A 20,825-nucleotide genomic window follows, 5' to 3' on the forward strand; every position below is an offset into this window, starting at 1 on the left:
CAGTGTATAGTCTAAAAAACGAGGACATTGTGCATGTAAAAGAATCCACCACTATTGGAATTGGTTAAGAGCAGATGGTATCGCCGCCTGTCTGACAAAGCTGCCCCCCCCCCCCACATAGCACACATCGATGGTCTTGGGTGGCCGAATTGTTAGCGCGTGTGCGTTGTATCATAAGGTCAACTAGTGTAGTTTCGATTCCCCGGCTGTTCGTGACAAGGAATAGGATCGCCTGTCCAACCTCGTTGATTTTCTATGGTTCCTCCGGTTTCCTCCCACTGCTAAAGAGCTCTACGCGCAAGCGAATTATTGAAATAAGATTGAACCATGTTAGTCCCGAATAACTTGGTTTGTGTCGAGTGGTCGTTAAACACACTCTCTATCTTCCCCCTCTCTCTATCTCTCTCCATCTCTCTCTCTCTCCCTCCATATCTCCCTCTCTCTCTCTCTCTCTATCTCTCTCCCTCTCTCTTTCTATCTCTCTCCCTCTCTCTCTCTATCTCCCCCTCTCTATCTCTCTCTCCCTCTATCTCTCTCTCCCTCTATCTCTCTCTCTCTCTCTCTCTCTCTCCCTCTAATGTATCTTTAACTATTCCCCAGATTAACAAAGGACTCCACGAACGAGGCTAGACATATTCCACAAGTCATATCAAACGGCGACCCATATTCTTATCTGGAGAGCATGCGCCATAAATACTATGTAGACTGGAATAACCAGACACTAGAGATTGCCATTCAATTGAGACTTCCCCGAACAGAACTGATTTGAAATTAGAGTCTCGGTTATTCATTTTTGCATTTAATTAGTTTTCAAAAATTGTATCCCAATCCGCTAAATATCGCAGGCTAGCGATGATATCGAGAGTTGATTATGGTCTGGACAAGTTAATTAATGTCTAATTAATAATTTATATAACATTTCAGGCCTAAAGAAAGACATGCAATAATCCGATTTAGCTCTTGTATAATGTCTGTTTAAGCCACGTTGATATATACCCAGATTCGTTATTTGACACATAATTAAGAAAACAAAATCATAATACAAACGCTGGATAATCTCCCTGACTGGATTCAGTCGGATTTAAAACGGGTTTGTCATTAAATTGTCGCGACAACAAAATGGCCGCAGGCGTACTTCATAGCGAGTAACATAGATCGATGGAATTTCTATATTGTATATATCTTTGTAAATACTGGGCAAAATTGAACCAACTTATAACTGATATTACAATTAGATATTTGTCTTCCACCAGCGAGCCACGGTGGCTGAGTGGGTAAGACGTTGACTCACTGACCTAGTGGTCCCGTGTTCTATCTCTGTGTTGACAGAGAAAGTACCCCAATGTAGTTCCTCCTTGTCAGTGGTACAGGACTGCAGACCTGACAAGGGACAACGTATACTGGCTCGGGTGGGACGAAAAACCGAGGTCCCATGTATGTGGCGTGTACGTTAACGATCCCATGAGAGTAGGCTGTAGAGCCACTGTCCAGTCTAAATGTCGCTCATAGCACACTGGTAATGAATCTGGATTATCTAGTTTAGGTAGCGTAAACAGAATTAAACCGGTAGCTGAAAGAAACGGCAGTGGCACCTGAATTAAATGGAGGTATGGTCTTAACCCAGCGGGCACGCAACGTTGTTACAACATTGTGACAACGTCAATATTGGTCGTGACGTTGTACAACGTGTTTTCGACCAATATTCGACGTTGTATTTACGTCATATACAGGTTGTTGACACAACGTTGTGACAACGTTGTCACAACGTCATCAAAACGTTATCAAAACGTCATATACAGGTTGTTGTCACAACGTTGTCACAACATCATCAAAACGTTATTCTAACGTCATATACAGGTTGTTGTCACAACGTTGTCACAACGTTATCGAAACGTCATATACAGGTTGTTGTCACGGCGTTGTTACAACGTTGTTACAACGTTGCCACAGCGTTGTAACAACGTCTTCAAAACGTTATCAAAACGTCATATACAGGTTGTTAGCACAACGTTGTCACAACGTCATCAAAACGTTATTCAAACGTCATATACAGGTTGTTTTCACAACGTTGTCACAACGTTATCAAAACGTCATATACAGGTTGTTGTCACGGCGTTTTTACAACGTTGTCACAACGTTGTCACAACGTCTTCAAAACGATATCAAAACGTCATTATTATACAGGTTGTTGTCACAACGTTATCAAAACGTCATATATATGTTGTTGTCACAGCGTTGTTACAACGTTGTCACAACGTTGTCACAGCGTTGTAACAACGTCTTCAAAACGTTATCAAAACGTCATACACAGGTTGTTGTCACAACGTCATCAAAACGTTATTCAAACGTCATATACAGGTTGTTTTCACAACGTTGTCACAACGTTATCAAAACGTCATATACAGGTTGTTGTCACGGCGTTTTTACAACGTTGTCACAACGTTGTCACAACGTCTTCAAAACGATATCAAAACGTCATTATTATACAGGTTGTTGTCACAACGTTATCAAAACGTCATATATATGTTGTTGTCACGGCGTTGTTACAACGTTGTCACAACGTTGTCACAGCGTTGTAACAACGTCTTCAAAACGTTATCAAAACGTCATACACAGGTTGTTGTCACAACGTCATCAAAACGTTATTCAAACGTCATATACAGGTTGTTTTCACAACGTTGTCACAACGTTATCAAAACGTCATATACAGGTTGTTGTCACGGCGTTTTTACAACGTTGTCACAACGTTGTCACAACGTCTTCAAAACGATATCAAAACGTCATTATTATACAGGTTGTTGTCACAACGTTATCAAAACGTCATATATATGTTGTTGTCACGGCGTTGTTACAACGTTGTCACAACGTTGTCACAGCGTCGTAACAACGTCTTCAAAACGTTATCAAAACGTCATACACAGGTTGTTGTCACAACGTCATCAAAACGTTATTCAAACGTCATATACAGGTTGTTTTCACAACGTTGTCACAACGTTATCAAAACGTCATATACAGGTTGTTTTCACAACGTTGTCACAACGTTATCAAAACGTTGTCACAACGTCTTCAAAACGATATCAAAACGTCATTATTATACAGGTTGTTGTCACAACGTTGTCAAAACGTCATATACAGGTTGTTGTCACAACGTTGTTAAAACGTTGTCACAACGTTGTCATAACGTTATCGAAACGCCATATATAGCAGTTCGAACCTTGACCTCTGATTGTCAAACCAAGGTCACCACGAGACTCCCAGGGGTCAATTTACTTTAAATAGTCACGACCTCAAGATCGTCAGATCCGAATTGGGATGGGCGAGTTATCTGCCCTTAGACCACACCGCTTCAATGCTCAGCTATTTCACTTTCTAGGGAAATTTGCCCAAAAAATGTCTTCCGATCGCCCCGAGATTTAGTGACCCGGTAGACTGACCCAACATTTGTTCTTCATTTTTTAAAATCGCCAACCAAAAGTCGTGACCTTGACCCGCTAGGGGCCCGGGAAGTATTTTGGTTTTTGAACCCTAGGGGCCCATCTAATAAAGTCAGGACCACTGGACCTTGACCTTCCAAAATGTCATCTCGGTCCACATGACCCCGGTAGGTCAAGGTCATCTGAAAGGGTCAAGGTCACCAAAATATCTACTGAGTCGGATGCTCGCGGGCACATGGTGGGGCCCCGGGTCTGCGCGGGAAATCAAAGGTCATGACCATGGATAGGCAACTCACAGACCTTTCGAATGGGGCCTTGACCTTTGACCTGACCCTTGACCTTGGGATCGAAAAAGTCCCAAACTTCATGTACCACCCAGACTTTCGCTAATAAATGTCAAGGTCAAAGTCGTGACCCGCTCCCGCAAGGTCAGTTTTGGGGTTGAACCCTGAGTCAAGGTCATGACATTGCCTGACATTCCCTGTTCCCGGCAGCAATTTAGGTAAAAAGTAACATTCAAAATCCCGAGAGAAAGTGAAAGCGGAACTTTCACAATGTTATTTGGAAGAAAATATTTTGCTTGTCAGTAAAATAAAGGGCCCGAAATTCGATGACTTTTAAGTATAATAAAACATTTTCACTTTCTTGTCATTGAACACGGCGAATTTGTACTGCATTGATTGCGGATTAAAACATTTCGTCGGATCCCAATCGGCGGTGTTCGACATCGATCATTTATTTGTTTTATAATTGGTGTAATAAATAGGCAATACTGGTCTACTTTCATGTTGCTGAACACACGGGTTGGGAAAGCAAGAGAAGGCGTTTGCGTCCGTCAAGTACTATACAAAATGTATAATGGACTGTAAACGAGATGTCTGTCCCGCGCCTAAATGTCACGGTTTTTACATCCCGTGTTTTTCAATCGAAATAATAAAACAAAGCACAGAAAATAGTGATTAAAGTATATTGTGTAGTGTGCAGCGTTTGCTACACAAATTCAGTGCATAATACGGGCCTAAAACAGGAATTGCAATGCGCTTATCTATAGAAATTGACGTATGATCTCGGGTACAGTTGTATTGGTTAACGACGTAGATCGAGATTTAATAACACAATACAAACTATAATACATTTTAATTAAGATGCTTCTGATGCTTCTGGGACTCCATATTGGTTTTTTGGTTCGTGCCGAAGGTAAGTTCTATTATTATTTTAACTCGCAACTGTGTATGTGGAAATGAAATGGGGTTTAACGTCCTACTGTTCTGCTCCTAACCTGGGCTAATGAAGACGGGCATAGAACACTAGAGTTTCAGCTTACTTGTATATACAAAACCGTCTTCCCGAGTTGTTAGCCTTTTTATTTTGCTGTGTGCTTCATTATTTTCTTGGTCGGTTTCTGTTAATATGTGCTCTTGACACTCGACGATGTCATCTGCTCGTATAAAATTATAATATGTTAAATGAAATGGTTACAAAATGAAATAAAATGAAATGGATTTAACGCCCTACTGTTTGTCTATTGAATACGGGACATATTCCACATTGTACATCGAATTCAAACTGCAAAGGAATCGTTCACGTTCACGTGCACGTCCATGTATACAAAGGACCTCGGTTTTTCGTCCCATCCGAACGACTATACGTTGCCCCGATAAACTTTCTCGGCAAACACAGCGATCGAACACGGGGGGGAGATACAGGAATCACATTTTTGACAGATTCTGCGTTAAAACCTGGGATATAATTGTTACTTAGGTAATTTTTATCATGGTACCTGATGAATATTTAATTTTAGTAAGTGGGAATCTGTACCAAGATTGCCCAGGGTTCTGTCTCTCTTTAATAAGACGGCTACTGTTCGAACTGCGCGGCCACAATACCTCTTTCCCCTGAATCCATGTACTGGGCATCACGTCCTCCATCGCCTCTCCCTTCTCCATCCACACAGCTCTCACCCAAGCCATAGTGTGGCCTGAATAACAAATAGGTAAAGATCAAAGTTAATCTTAAATGCAGAAGTGATATAAGTTTGTATTGCAATCAAGATAAAAGACAGACCAAAAGGACAAATGATTATATTTTCTGAAACATGATTATTCTTTACGATACACTTCTATTTTTATTCCTTAAGTAGTTATAGATTCTGGAGTAATTCAGGGGCGTGTCCAACAACAATATTTGCAGGAGGGGATTTGCCAGGTTCCTTAGACAATGTATCCCTCCCTTGAAATCTTTTAAGAAGTACATCGTGATTATCGTCATGATACACACACATTCAGCTTTTTAAACAGAGAAATGCAACATCAGGTTTGACGTCAATTTTTATTATAAATTAATGCGATGACCTTGTGATTCAATTTTATTGATGCAAAGAATTAATTGTGATATCACACATGTCTATATCATTATCTCGCGCTTTGAGTGTCCATTCTGTCGCACCATCTGACGATAAAGGCTAAAGAACACGGCCGAGACACATTTCTCATAAAAAGTTGTTTTTTTTTTAAAAAAAAAAAATGTGTAGCTTGAGCACCACCGCCCACTGGATCCGCTCATGAAATTTCAAAATATGTTTTAGTTTACTCGGAAGGGAGATACTGAAATTACGTCGCGTCTCCGTCAGTACGACTACCTGTACATGTCGTGTCCGGCCATAACTTTCTCATGCCTTGAAGGATTTGAATGAACTTGGTATTTTTGGTTCCTGTATGAAATTTATAAAAGTCATAAAAAATGGCCTTCAAAAAATTAGTTCCCACCTTCCGTAGAAAAGTCAACTTTTTTCAGGACCATGAAGCAGTGGTATTAAAACAAAGCCATCATTGTGGGGTAGGCATAAAACTTTCCTCTCCAGCTCATCATATTCCACTAGGCGTCTTTTAGTACCATTGACATTTCGCACAAACACAATATTTAATAATTTTGAAGAACATGGCGAATCGAAAAATGCCTCTGTGTGTGTGTGTGTGTAAGGTTTAAAATGTCTGCAAATAAATGTTGTCAGCTCTGATTTCCCGAATGATGCAGAATGCCGAAGAAGTCAGTAGAAAATATTTGTTTTTCTCAGTTGTATTAATTTTGAATTTGGGGTTACATGTACTGAATTCCATCTCTGTGTCAGCTGACTCTAATTCTCGCTGCCGTTTAACGACTTGTGCAATAGGATTGTTTGAATTCCGAATTGATTTTTTAATAGATTGTAAATGATTCTCAAAAGGGAAAGCAGAAATTTCATTTAATGAACAGTCAAATGTTCGCACATCATCGGCAAGATGAACCAGGTTATGAATGTTGTAAACATTAAAAGTACCACCGTATATTTTGTAACAGTTTTTAACGAAAAATAATAATAATTGTTCCGCGTAATCAACATTGGTATTTCTGGTCGCTGGATCATCCGATAATAAAATAGACATGCCACTGTCAATGTTAAAAAATGCGTATATGCCCTATCGGATAAAACTTTTTTTAAAACTACTGGACCAGTATACAAAAGAAATTGTCTATATTCGGTAACCTTCCAGCGTTCTAGTTCATTTAGTCCTCTAGGTTGCCGCGCAAATTCACTTGGCAACAATCCTTGAAACAATTTTAAGTTGGCCGATATGGCAGATATCTGATGACCTCCTAGCTTACATCGTCTTGGTCCATTTTTTAAATAGTGCAATACACGTTTAACTACACCCAGACAAACCAAATGCATGTAGTCCAGTACAAAATTTGAAATGCATTTTATCCCATATACGCCTAATGCAGAAATGTTGTTTTGATGACCATCTGCTTGGTAACCCATTTCCAAAAATATTTCATCAGTACGAGGCACAATATCCTGCTCCGCCGTGTCATAAACCACCCCCCCATTCCAGCTACCCCGTACAATGCATCGTTCACAAGCATAATACCCCGTATGACCCTTAATACATTTCAAAAAACACCTAGCAGGGGCATCACATATAAAACATGAAATAAATAGATTAAAATGTTGGTCGCCCCAGCGTATTCCACACTGTCTAAGGTTATCCCATTCTTCCAGAAAGTCACTAATAAAGTTAGTTACCGAATCTGGTTTTTCCTTCCCATAATATAAAGCTACAATAAATAGACTAATATTTTTATCAAAAGACGCAAGGATTGGCCATAGGCTATCAGAAGTTGACTTAAATAGGGGTAGGCTATCAACATTAATTTTTAAATCTATATTTTTAATATTTTTCACACAATTCTGATTACGTGCGAAAACATTTCTTAAACCGTTCTCAATGCCGAGATAGTGTATTTGCCCCCACATTTATTCTCAATGTCGATTTTTTTAGGTGTTTGTAGTTTTGTTCGCGCATCTTTGGGCAAATCAGCATGACCGGCTCCTCTGAGTATACCAAGTAGCTCCGTGAGACTGCTTCTCGTTATTTTATTTTTAATAGCCCAAGTGGCAAGGTTGGAATTTAGATTAAACTTTTCATTTTCTGACTCATCGCTAGACTCTGACTCTACACTTTGTTGAAATAAGAAATTTGAATCGACATCACTAACATCACTCAATTCAGCATTATCTTGTTGAATGGTTTCGACTCTTTCCTCCCAGTCTGACTGGGAGTGGGGTGAATCGATTTGGTAATTGATATAAGATGTTCCCCCATCGTCGCTATCACTTTGTGTTGCAATCAAGTCAGCGTCCGCCTTATCCTTTCTCCACTTTTGCCAGCGTGACATTGAAGCTTAAAGAAGAAGGGGAAAAAATCAATGTTTTTTTTCTCTTTTAGATCTAATTCTAAGAGACGGAGACAATTGGAAAACGAATGTACGATTATTTTATCAATTTGTTTTCAAAAGAAAGAATACGACTTTAAACTGGGAATCACCTTAAGACTCATCAGATGGGTTACTATAGCTATAACGGGAAATAAATGAAACACATCTAGTATATTATTATATTTCAATCACTGTAATATTTATAATCAATGTCAGTTCAATTATGCAGGTGTATGCTCAGGAATATTGATGTTGTACATTTACTAATAAAATTACCCTAAAACCCACACATGCAATTAAAGAGCTGTGGTGTTAACAGTCGCACTAGCCTGGCATTAATATCAATTGTCCGTAGTTCGACAAAGCACAAGATTTAATTTTCAGGGCATATTAGTGTCATAAGCAGAGGAACCCTATTTATTTTCGGCGGAACAATGAATCTTATTGATTTGCAGCACTCCCTGAAGTTTTGTTATGGCGTTATTCCTATTTTCCGGTAGAGCCCCGAGTTTTTCAAGATTTATTTAAAATCTGCTCCGAAGCATCTGTGCCACAAGACAATAAACTCTGTGTCTAGCTTTATTCTAAAACAAAATATGGTCCGAAAACCATGCAAAAAATGATATTTTCAATTAAACGTCGCCCACGCATTAAATTGAAATAATTTAACAAAGGCTAACGTGGTACGGTTTAGAATTTCATATTTGGTGTGAAGTATTGGGGCTATAAGACGATGAACTCTATCGATTTTAATCATATTTCAAATTGAGTGTAAATCGTGGGTACCCTATCATTAGTTGGCAGTTTCCTTTGTAACAACTGTTAGAGTATTTTTTTGGTGCGAAGTATTGGGCCAATGGTTACTTCACAACGTGGAGACATCATACAAGGTTTCATATAAATTCGGGATCTCGAGAAAATTTACATAGGATGTCAATATCTCGAGAACAGTATTTCGAATTCTCGAGAAAATTTACACAGGATGTCGATATCTCAGGAAAATTATCAGGGGTTTTCGAGAACATTAAATTGAGATCTCGAGAAAATTATCAGGTGATCACGGGATTTCGAGAAAGTATCACAGGATCGCAGGATCTCTAGACCTTCTATAAAAGTTTGCATGACTCCTATACGCTTCCGTATGTTTAAATAACGTTCATAATTGATGTTTTCTTACAAATTTTTCCATTAAAACGTAGTACCGTAAATATGATTTTTTTTAACGTTTATGAAACGTTTATAAAGAACCCGCAATAAATAGGTAAAAATTACCCGACACGCCATTTAAAAAAAACCAAACAAATTTTAAAACCATTTATTAAACGTTTAATACACTTTTAAAACTTAATTGCAAAATATTTAATGCATATTAAAAAACATACGCTTCCGTATGTTTAAATAACGTTCATAATTGATGTTTTTTTTACAAATTTTTCCATTAATACGTAGTACCGTAAATATGATTTTTTTTTTTAACGTTTATGAAACGTTTATAAAGAACCCGCAATAAATAGGTAAAAATTACCCTACACGCCATTTGAAAAAAACCAAACAAATTTTAAAACCATTTAATAAACGTTTAATACACCTTTAAAACTAATTACGTTGATAACTTAATTGAAAAATATCTATATTTAATGCATATTAAAAAAAAAAACCAATGGTCAAGATTAATTATCTTATACATATTTTATTTTAAAACACACCCAAGGTTGACACTTGGCCCAATCAAATTTAAACATCTTTCCGCCAAAAAGGAATCCCAGCCAAACCTGAATGGCTGCTTTTGTTTAGACCTGTGATAAACTATTCAGTTTTATAGTTTGCTAAGGCGTAAAAGTTGAAAATTAGGTATGTTACAATTAATTAATATTTTGTGTTCATTTAGAAATAATTATGATATAAAAGAATTAATTGTTTCGGTAATTGTAGACTATTTTCTACATGGTGCCATTTAATCCATGTAGCCGAACTTCTAGTATCATTTCATTATTGAACCATCCTTGCAAAGTAAATTGAGTATTTTAAATATGTTTTATTACCTCTTAAATGCTTTATTTTAGTTCTGAAACTTTAGTGTTTTTATTTTATAATTGTAATGCATTTTAATAATTTAGTTTTTGGTTAATTGCTTTGTCTGGATTTGGAAATAGCTATTTCAATCTATGTCTGGAATTGGAAGTGGCCATTTCAATAATTATAGTATTGTACATTGGACTTTCCCATTATCTATCATCTTTAAATTTATAGGGTTTCGAATTTCATGAATTGTTTAGACAACTTCATACTATCCCAAGCTTTGCAGTTAGTGCTATTGATAATGTAACGTATACAAAACTTCGAGTAGGAATTAATAAGACATTAATTTTCCGTGATTTATTACAAATGACAAGTGCATGAACTTGTGCTGTATGAACTATTTACATCGTCTTTAGTGAATGAAAACATTTTTGGCTACAATTCCTGGTTTTGAAGGTCAAATATGATATGAAAACGAATATCGGTTTGTAATTTTTTTAACCGTTTCACCAGTAGAGTAACCGAACCGTGAACGGTTAACCACGTCGCGGTATACATCTTAATTATTAGGCAACCAAGTCTACGATCTTAATTAAAAAGATGGGATGACACGCAACAAAACATATATGCCCTGAAAATTAAATCTTGTACTTTGTCGAACTACGGACAATTGATATTAATGTCGAACTACGGACAATTGATATTAATGCCAGGCTAGTGCGACTGTTAACACCACAGCTCTTTAATTGCATGTGTTGGTTTTAGATTTAATTCAAGTGAAGGGTAATTTTATTAGTAAATGTATAACATCAATATTCCTGAGCATACACCTGCATAATTGAACTGACATTGATTGTAAATATTACAGTGATTGAAATATAATAATATACTAGATGTGTTTCATTTATTTCCCGTTATAGCTATAGTAACCCATCTGATGAGTCTTAAGGTGGTTCCCAGTTTAAAGTCGTATTCTTTCTTTTGAAAACAAATTGATAAAATAATCGTACATTCGTTTTCCAATTGTCCCCGTCTCTTAGAATTAGATCTAAAAGAGAAAAAAAACATTGATTTTTTTCCCTTCTTCTTTAAGCTTCAATGTCACGCTGGCAAAAGTGGAGAAAGGATAAGGCGGACGCTGACTTGATTGCAACACAAAGTGATAGCGACGATGGGGGAACATCTTATATCAATTACCAAATCGATTCACCCCACTCCCAGTCAGACTGGGAGGAAAGAGTCGAAACCATTCAACAAGATAATGCTGAATTGAGTGATGTTAGTGATGTCGATTCAAATTTCTTATTTCAACAAAGTGTAGAGTCAGAGTCTAGCGATGAGTCAGAAAATGAAAAGTTTAATCTAAATTCCAACCTTGCCACTTGGGCTATTAAAAATAAAATAACGAGAAGCAGTCTCACGGAGCTACTTGGTATACTCAGAGGAGCCGGTCATACTGATTTGCCCAAAGATGCGCGAACATTACTACAAACACCTAAAAAAATCGACATTGAGAATAAATGTGGGGGCAAATACACTTATCTCGGCATTGAGAATGGTTTAAGAAATGTTTTCTCGCGTAATCAGAATTGTGTGAAAAATATTAAAAATATAGATTTAAAAATTAATGTTGATGGCCTACCCCTATTTAAGTCAACTTCTGATAGCCTATGGCCAATCCTTGCGTCTTTTGATAAAAATATTAGTCCATTTATTGTAGCTTTATATTATGGGAAGGAAAAACCGGATTCGGTAACTAACTTTATTAGTGACTTTCTGGAAGAATGGGATAACCTTAGACAGTGTGGAATACGCTGGGGCGACCAACATTTTAATCTATTTATTTCATGTTTTATATGTGATGCCCCTGCTAGGTGTTTTTTGAAATGTATTAAGGGTCATACGGGGTATTATGCTTGTGAACGATGCACTGTACGGGGTAGCTGGAATGGGAGGGTGGTTTATGACACGGTGGAGCAGGATATTGTGCCTCGTACTGATGAAATATTTTTAGAAATGGGTTACCAGGCAGATGGTCATCAAAACAACATTTCTGCATTAGGCGTATATGGGATAAAATGCATTTCAAATTTTGTACTGGACTACATGCATTTGGTTTGTCTGGGTGTAGTTAAACGTGTATTGCACTATTTAAAAAATGGACCAAGACGATGTAAGCTAGGAGGTCATCAGATATCTGCCATATCGGCCAACTTAAAATTGTTTCAAGGATTGTTGCCAAGTGAATTTGCGCGGCAACCTAGAGGACTAAATGAACTAGAACGCTGGAAGGCTACCGAATATAGACAATTTCTTTTGTATACTGGTCCAGTAGTTTTAAAAAAAGTTTTATCCGATAGGGCATATACGCATTTTTTAACATTGACAGTGGCCATGTCTATTTTATTATCGGATGATCCAGCGACCAGAAATACCAATGTTGATTACGCGGAACAATTATTATTATTTTTCGTTAAAAACTGTTACAAAATATACGGTGGTACTTTTAATGTTTACAACATTCATAACCTGGTTCATCTTGCCGATGATGTGCGAACATTTGACTGTTCATTAAATGAAATTTCTGCTTTCCCTTTTGAGAATCATTTACAATCTATTAAAAAATCAATTCGGAATTCAAACAATCCTATTGCACAAGTCGTTAAACGGCAGCGAGAATTAGAGTCAGCTGACACAGAGATGGAATTCAGTACATGTAACCCCAAATTCAAAATTAATACAACTGAGAAAAACAAATATTTTCTACTGACTTCTTCGGCATTCTGCATCATTCGAGAAATCAGAGCTGACAACTTTTATTTGGCAGACATTTTAAACCTGACACACACAGAGGCATTTTTCGATTCACCGTGTTCTTCAAAATTATTAAATATTGTGTTTGTGCGAAATTTCAATGGTACTAAAAGACGCCTAGTGGAATATGATGAGCTGGAGAGGAAAGTTGTATGCCTACCCCACAATGATGGCTTTGTTTTAATACCACTGCTTCATGGTCCTGAAAAAAGTTGACTTTTCTACGGAAGGTGGGAACTAATTTTTTGAAGGCCATTTTTTATGATTTTTATAAATTTCATGCAGGAACCAAAAATACCAAGTTCATTCAAATCCTTCAAGGCATGAGAAAGTTATGGCCGGACACGACATGTACAGGTAGTCGTACTGACGGAGACGTGACGTAATTTCAGTATCTCCCTTCCGAGTAAACTAAAACATATTTTGAAATTTCATGAGCGGATCCAGTGGGCGGTGGTGCTCAAGCTACACATTTCATTTTATAAAACAACACTTTTTATGAGAAATGTGTCTCGGCCGTGTTCTTTAGCCTTTATCGTCAGATGGTGCGACAGAATGGACACTCAAAGCGCGAGATAATGATATAGACATGTGTGATATCACAATTAATTCTTTGCATCAATAAAATTGAATCACAAGGTCATCGCATTAATTTATAATAAAAATTGACGTCAAACCTGATGTTGCATTTCTCTGTTTAAAAAGCTGAATGTGTGTGTATCATGTTGATAATCACGATGTACTTCTTAAAAGATTTCAAGGGAGGGATACATTGTCTAAGGAACCTGGCAAATCCCCTCCTGCAAATATTGTTGTTGGACACGCCCCTGAATTACTCCAGAATCTATAACTACTTAAGGAATAAAAATAGAAGTGTATCGTAAAGAATAATCATGTTTCAGAAAATATAATCATTTGTCCTTTTGGTCTGTCTTTTATCTTGATTGCAATACAAACTTATATCACTTCTGCATTTAAGATTAACTTTGATCTTTACCTATTTGTTATTCAGGTCACACTATGGCTTGGGTGAGAGCTGTGTGGATGGAGAAGGGAGAGGAGATGGAGGAAGTGATGCCCAGTACATGGATTCAGGGGAAAGAGGTATTGTGGCCGCGCAGTTCGAACAGTAGCCGTCTTATTAAAGATAGACAGAACCCTGGGCAATCTTGGTACAGATTCCCACTTACTAAAATTAAATATTCATCAGGTACCATGATAAAAATTACCTAAGTAACAATTATATCCCAGGTTTTAACGCAGAATCTGTCAAAAATGTGATTCCTGTGTCTCCCTCCCGTGTTCGATCGCTGTGTTTGCCAAGAAAGTTTATCGGGGCAACGTATAGTCGTTCGGATGGGACGAAAAACCGAGGTCCTTTGTATACATGGACGTGCACTTGAACGTGAACGATTCCTTTGCAGTTTGAATTCGATGTACAATGTGGAATATGTCCCGTATTCAATAGCCAAACAGTAGGGCGTTAAATCCATTTCATTTCATTTCATTTTGTAACCATTTCATTTAACATATTATAATTTTATACGAGCAGATGACATCGTCGAGTGTCAAGAGCACATATTAACAGAAACCGACCAAGAAAATAATGAAGCACACGGCAAAAGAAAAAGGCTAACAACTCGGGAAGACGGTTTTGTATATACAAGTAAGCTGAAACTCTAGTGTTCTATGTCCGTCTTCATTAGCCCAGGTTAGGAGCAGAACAGTAGGACGTTAAACCCCATTTCATTTCATTTCTTACTTTTACAACATTTCTTACAACTCGCATAGTTCACATGATGTAACCCGATTTATTATCGGCTACAGCCATAAATTTTAAACATTTTACAACATCACACAAAAGATTGACCTCCTAGGTTCTAGGTTACAATTGTTGATTCTTTTGACTTCCATATTGCGTATATATACCATACCATATATATACCATTTGGTGAAGTTCCAATAATTTTTATTTTCATTTTGTGGAAATACAATGGAATACTGAATATACGATCCTCTGTCGAATTTTGAATACTTTTCTACGAGATAAAACTGCTTTATTTCAATGCTGTGCGTGACTTTATTTTTTTAAAATATGGATCTGATTATTCTTTTTTTTCTATTAAGTTAGTTAACTTTATTGTGTTTTAGGTGATGTGACCGATGACAGTCCTGATGAATCGGGTGGTAAGTCATAGATAGAACACAGATATATGTATAGTCGCTATTTCTGTACCGATATCTGGCTAGCCTCTATAGGTTACCGAGCCAGTGTATCCCAACGTATTATAATGTGGCAGTCCTTATCGTTCGAAATGAATTCGTATTATACTTTGTTCGTTTAGAAATAAACTTGCTTGATTTCTTTACCTATAATTCTAGACTGGAAACCAGGAAATAAAAATAAAACGTCCTATCGTGGATGGATAAATGTCATTATATTTACAATAGTTTTGTAGCCATCGACACATGTATGATTAATGGTAAAATAAACGAATATAGGTAAAATATCTAATACTGCCATTTGCTGTATTCAACCCTAATTTTTTTCAAATATTTGTCGCTCTTATATTTCCAGAGGAAAACTTCATAAAGCCAATAAAAAAGATCAGACGGAAAATTATTGAAAGTTCACCATCTGGTATGTATAGTACGCTTCAGACAATTTCATTTGAAGCTCTAGGTCCGACAGTGCCCTTTTATAACCAATAAGCCCAGATTAATCTATGTGGAAAACCTGGGACCCAAGTGTTACGGATCCAGATGGTAACCGATTTGTGACAAAAGTCAATATATGGGACCCTATTTGTCCCATCTTGTCTGTGCTAATTGCCATGAAACCTAAAGCAATCGCTCACCGTTATCTGCCATTAAACTGTCTTTGATTTCTGGGTTTTGATATTTTGTGTGTGTATCTTTTCTCCATTGTAGACACTGAAGATCGGATGATTCATGACTTGCCGACTCCTTCATATATCTGCCCACCGTCAGCTTCAACTCCACTGCGACAACAGACTCCAACTTCTTCTCAATACACTCGTCCACAGAGTCGTCCTGAGTCAGCCCAGACTCCTTTACATCCACAGCCCGCCAAGACACATCTACAGACTGCAGGTATACAGCCAGCCCAGACTCGTCCACAGTCAAAACTCCAGACTCCTGTTCGACAACAAGCCCAGGGGAGTCCAGTACCATCACAATCTGCACCGAATACAGTATATCCAATGCCACATGCCAGTAAGTAGAAGTATTTGTTATAACAGTATGTAAAAATCGGCAGGAACTATATAGTGAAAAAAGTTACCCCCCCCCCCTCCATTATCACACACTCTCTTATTTAAATAAAGGATATACCTCTAGACTATTCATTCGATGTAACCGCAAAGAAAGACGGACCCTCGTCTTGTCATACAATTTTCCTAGAGGTATGTGTAGCCTATATTAAGCCGACAATAGCCCTTATAACCAATAAGCCCAGATTAATCTATAGTGGAAAACCTGGGACCCAAGCGTTGAGGGTGCAGATGGTAGCCAATTTGTGACAAAAGCCAACATATGGGACCCTATCTTTCTGCGACACAACTACTGTGCTAACTGTCGTGGTACTTAAAGCAACCGCTCACCGTTATCTGCCATTAAACTGTCTTTGATTTCTGGGTTTTGATATTTTGTGTGTGTATCTTTTCTCCATTGTACTGCAGACGCTGAAGATCCGATGATTCATGACTTGCCGACTACTTCATATATCTGCCCACCGTCAGCCTCAACTCCACTGCGACAACAGACTCCAACGTCTTCTCAATATACTCGTCCACAGAGTCGTCCCCAGTCAGCCGAGACTCCTTTACATCCACAGCCCGCCAAGACACATCTACAGACTGCAGGTATACAGCCAGCCCAGACTCGTCCACAGTCAAGACTCCAGACTCCAGTTCGACAGCAAGCCCAGAGGAGTCAAGTAGCATCACAATCTGCACCGAATTTAGTATATCCAATGCCACATGCCAGTAAGTAGAAGTGTACCTCTAAACTATTCATCCTATGTAGCCGCAAAGAAAGAGGGGCCCTCCTCTTGTCATTATGCAATTTTCCTACAGGGGTTTATGTAGTCTCTATTAAGCCGACAAGAAGTGTGGACGGACCATAATAATTTGAGTTCTGTTTTGTTTACATTTAAACATGCTTGATTTTACTTTAGCTAATACTAGAAATCTTATTGTGTCTGATTTTTGTATTGCAGTTTTTAATAAAAAAAATCACCTTAATATTAACAAGGAATGTTCTTTGTTCATAAACCATATCATATACATTACAGAATTCCAGAAAAAGGTGATCAACCTGTTGGTACAGATTCGTAATTCTGTAAATAATTTAGTGCCACCCACAACGAAAACATCTCCGCAGACGGAAGGGTCACCAGTGTTTTTGGAGATCTGCGACTGTCTTTCTGATTTGGAAGAGTTTGAAAGGCAGCTCGAAAACAGATCTGTGCGTCGAAATGTGGTATGGAATTATTAGTATTTCAAATAATACACTTGTTATTAATATTCAAATTACCTGTATTAATTAACTCTAAATGCGAAACAAGAGGTGTTTATCTCCTAATTCGATGTTACTTATATACTCAATAATTCATGCTGCAACTTGTTTGTTGTGACAATGCACCCATAATGTAATTAATGCACCCATAATGTAATTACATTTAATTACAGATTCAACAGCTGGCTCGAGTTGGGGGGACGAAAGTCAGCAGTAACGTTCAAAATGTTTTGAACAGGTGAGACTATCAACAATTTACTTGTGTGATGAATTTGGTTCGATATTTAGTAAGCTTTTCAATCAGTCTTTAAAGGAGTCAAGTCTCTAACTCAATATCATCCACAGTCTTCGATAATGCAACCACGGGACTCATTGTTTAATTAAACTCAACATCGGTGTTGTAACCGTGAAAAGATGGGCTTCTAATGTCCATTATTTAACACAAAGTGAAAGTTTTAAAATTGGCACACGAATCGCGTACAAGAATGGTTTCGGGTTTCGTTTGTAATAGACAGACTCGAAGAATGAAGTTAAATATACCCAAGAGAATACTATATGCGGGTGTAAACTTGAATAACCAGACGCCAAAGACTGCCATTAAATTTGGACTCTTCGTGTATTTCGCCGAACATAACTGATTAGACATTACAGTAAAAACAGAAACGATTGAATGTAAATCAGTTAATATATACATTCATATTACATTATTATATGCGTTGCAACCCATTTATGTCCATTTCTAGGTGTCAAGGATAAACAGTATTTCTTTTTATTTTGACAGGTTGATGTCTAATTCTCTAATGGCGCAATTCAATTTAAAGGGAAATAAAGGCAAGAGGTCCATAATGGACTTGGAAATTTATAAAGTTGTCCGAGGTTTGTTTTTATCATACTCAATTTACGAACATATCCTTACATATTTGATAATCAAACATGGTATGGGCATACACGAGTTTTTTATACGCCCACATTGATCACTTCAAAAAATCTTGTGGACGCTCTAGAGGCTAAAGTTAATATCCAATTGACTTTAAATTTATATACAGTGTTTAAGGCCATGAAACGAAGAAGCCTATTGATTTTCAGCGATTTCCGATAATTACTGCCAGAGTTATGGCCCTTGATCACTTTGAAAAATCTTGTGGACGCTTTAGAGGCTAAAGTTAATATTCGATTGACTTTAAATTTATACACAGTGTTTAAGGTCATGAGACAAAAAAGTCTATTTATTTTCAGCAATTTTCAATAATTACTGCCAGAGTTATGGCCCTTGATCACTTCAAAAAATCTTGTGGACGCTCTAAAGGCCAAAGTTAATATCCGATTGACTTTAAATTTATACAGTGTTAAAGGTCATGAGACGAAGAAGCCTATTGATTTTCAGCGATTTTCGATATTTACTGCCAGAGTTATGGCCCTTGATCACTTTGAAAAATCTTGTGGACGCTCTAGAGGCTAAAGTCAATATCCGATTGACTTTAAATTTATACACAGTGTTTAAGGTCATGAGACAAAGCAGTCTATTCATTTTCAGTGACTTTCGATAATTACTGTCACAGTTATGGCCCTTGATCACTTTGAAAAATCTTGTGACGCTCTAGAGGCTAAAGTTATCATCCGATTGACTTCGGATTGATACACAGAGTTTAAGAGATTGAGACGAACAAGTATTATTGATTTTCAATGAATTTTTATGACTTGAACAGCTAAATCCATGATATTAAAAACCAAACAAGTTCTAATGGTTTTCTGATAATTACTTCATGAGTGTATTATAAAAGTTTCATTACCGAAAGAAGTAAAAATATGCGACAACACTTGTTGACTACCCGGACGATTTAGCTGCTGTGGGCGTATGTTTCGTTGCCCGGCAACCTATCTTATTACTTCATCGATGAGTGTTGGGTTTTTTTTTGTAATTTAACACCCAAGCCTTTCGTACACGTACAAATTCATGGAAAATATGAAAGTTATAACACAAGCGATGTCTCATATAGAATGTGTTATTGGGTCATATATAATATAATTCATTGGAAATGAAATGAAATGAAATGGGGTTTAACGTCCTACTGTTCTGCTCCGACTAGGCTAATGAAGACGGGCAAACGCCATACCGCGTGCTATGAGGGAAATTTTGCCCGGGCAGCGGCACTATGGCCTACTCTTATATCGAATTCCAACTGCCAAGGGATCTTTTACTTGCACGTTAATGTGTACACAAGACCTCGGTTTTTCATACCATCCAAACGACTAGACAGCTTTCCTTGTCAGGCCCACTGAACTTTCTCGGCAAATGTAGGGATCGAAAATGCGACCTCCAGACAAGCGAGCCAGCGTTTTACCCACTTAGCCACCTTTGCTCCATAATTCATTTGATGCAGAATTATCTGTTACAGCTTCAAGACGACCTTTTTGATTGGACTGAATTATATAATTTACAAAATTTGACAGAGTAAATATACAGATTTTTTATTCTTCAGATAGTGTAATGATAAGCCAGCCGAGCTGCAATGAAGCCGAGATAACAACAGCAGTTTCGGCTCATCTAAAATATGCGCCCGACAGAAGAGGGGTTGGCGGAAGGGGCGGGTCTGGGACCAATTAAGTACAATGTACATATGTACAGTTTTTATTTGTTTATTACATGCCATATTTTATTATAATCTTTATATCCCATTTTAATTTCTTTTATCATCCATTTGTTTTTATTTTATTTTCTATGTGTGATGTCCACAAAATGTTAACTGTGCCATTGAGCAGTATTTTATATTGGTAATAGGCGCATTATAAATAAATAAATTATTATTATTATTATTATTACAGTACCAATTGCATTAAAATTACTTTCTCATTTTTAGCAATATCATTCATTACGATTACCCATTACATTGAAAGTAAATAATTACATTTTATTACTATTTAAAGATTGGTGCTAATTTAGCATTTAATCAATCAGATTTAAAGACAATAGTTTTACCATCTGATTGATTAAATGCTAAATTAGCACTAATCTTTAAATAGTAATAAAATTTAATAACATTAAATATGTTTCCTTGTTATATGCTTTTAAAACTCAAGTTATCACTGAATGCATAAGAGTATGGTTTTAATATATTTCTGTAAATCCTCTGTTTGATCTTTTATGAATGTATATTTAGTTAATCATAGTATATAGATCTATGCCTTATTTTATTTTAAACATGTTTCATTTATATAGTATAATGTGTATGGCTCTTGATCACTTCAAAAAATCTTGTGGACGCT

General features: G+C 37.1%; 1 protein-coding gene across 1 annotated transcript; it reads left to right on the forward strand.

Annotated features, from left to right (window-relative positions):
- Window positions 1–14,771: 14,771 nt before the first annotated feature.
- Window positions 14,772–20,166, forward strand: LOC130012314 (protein transport protein SEC24-like). The gene is made up of 8 exons (XM_056099926.1): window positions 14,772–15,209; window positions 15,601–15,663; window positions 15,954–16,259; window positions 16,724–17,029; window positions 17,338–17,525; window positions 17,735–17,799; window positions 18,343–18,437; window positions 20,042–20,166. Exons 3-8 carry the CDS (start codon window positions 15,968–15,970, stop codon window positions 20,164–20,166), a joined length of 1,071 nt encoding a protein of 356 aa, XP_055955901.1. The 5' UTR covers window positions 14,772–15,209; window positions 15,601–15,663; window positions 15,954–15,967.
- The last annotated feature ends 659 nt before the right edge of the window (window positions 20,167–20,825 follow it).

Source organism: Patella vulgata, chromosome 3 (assembly GCF_932274485.2).
Source record: "Patella vulgata chromosome 3, xgPatVulg1.2, whole genome shotgun sequence".
Taxonomy (NCBI): domain Eukaryota; kingdom Metazoa; phylum Mollusca; class Gastropoda; family Patellidae; genus Patella; species Patella vulgata.

Bases quoted from the DNA above. Each gene is read 5' to 3' on its own strand.
- LOC130012314 (XM_056099926.1), top strand. From the start codon at position 15,968: ATGATTCATGACTTGCCGACTCCTTCATATATCTGCCCACCGTCAGCT. The intron at 16,260-16,723 runs GTAAGTAGAAGT...ATTGTACTGCAG, and splicing joins ATATCCAATGCCACATGCCA to ACGCTGAAGATCCGATGATT. The intron at 17,800-18,342 runs GTGAGACTATCA...TTATTTTGACAG, and splicing joins GTTCAAAATGTTTTGAACAG to GTTGATGTCTAATTCTCTAA.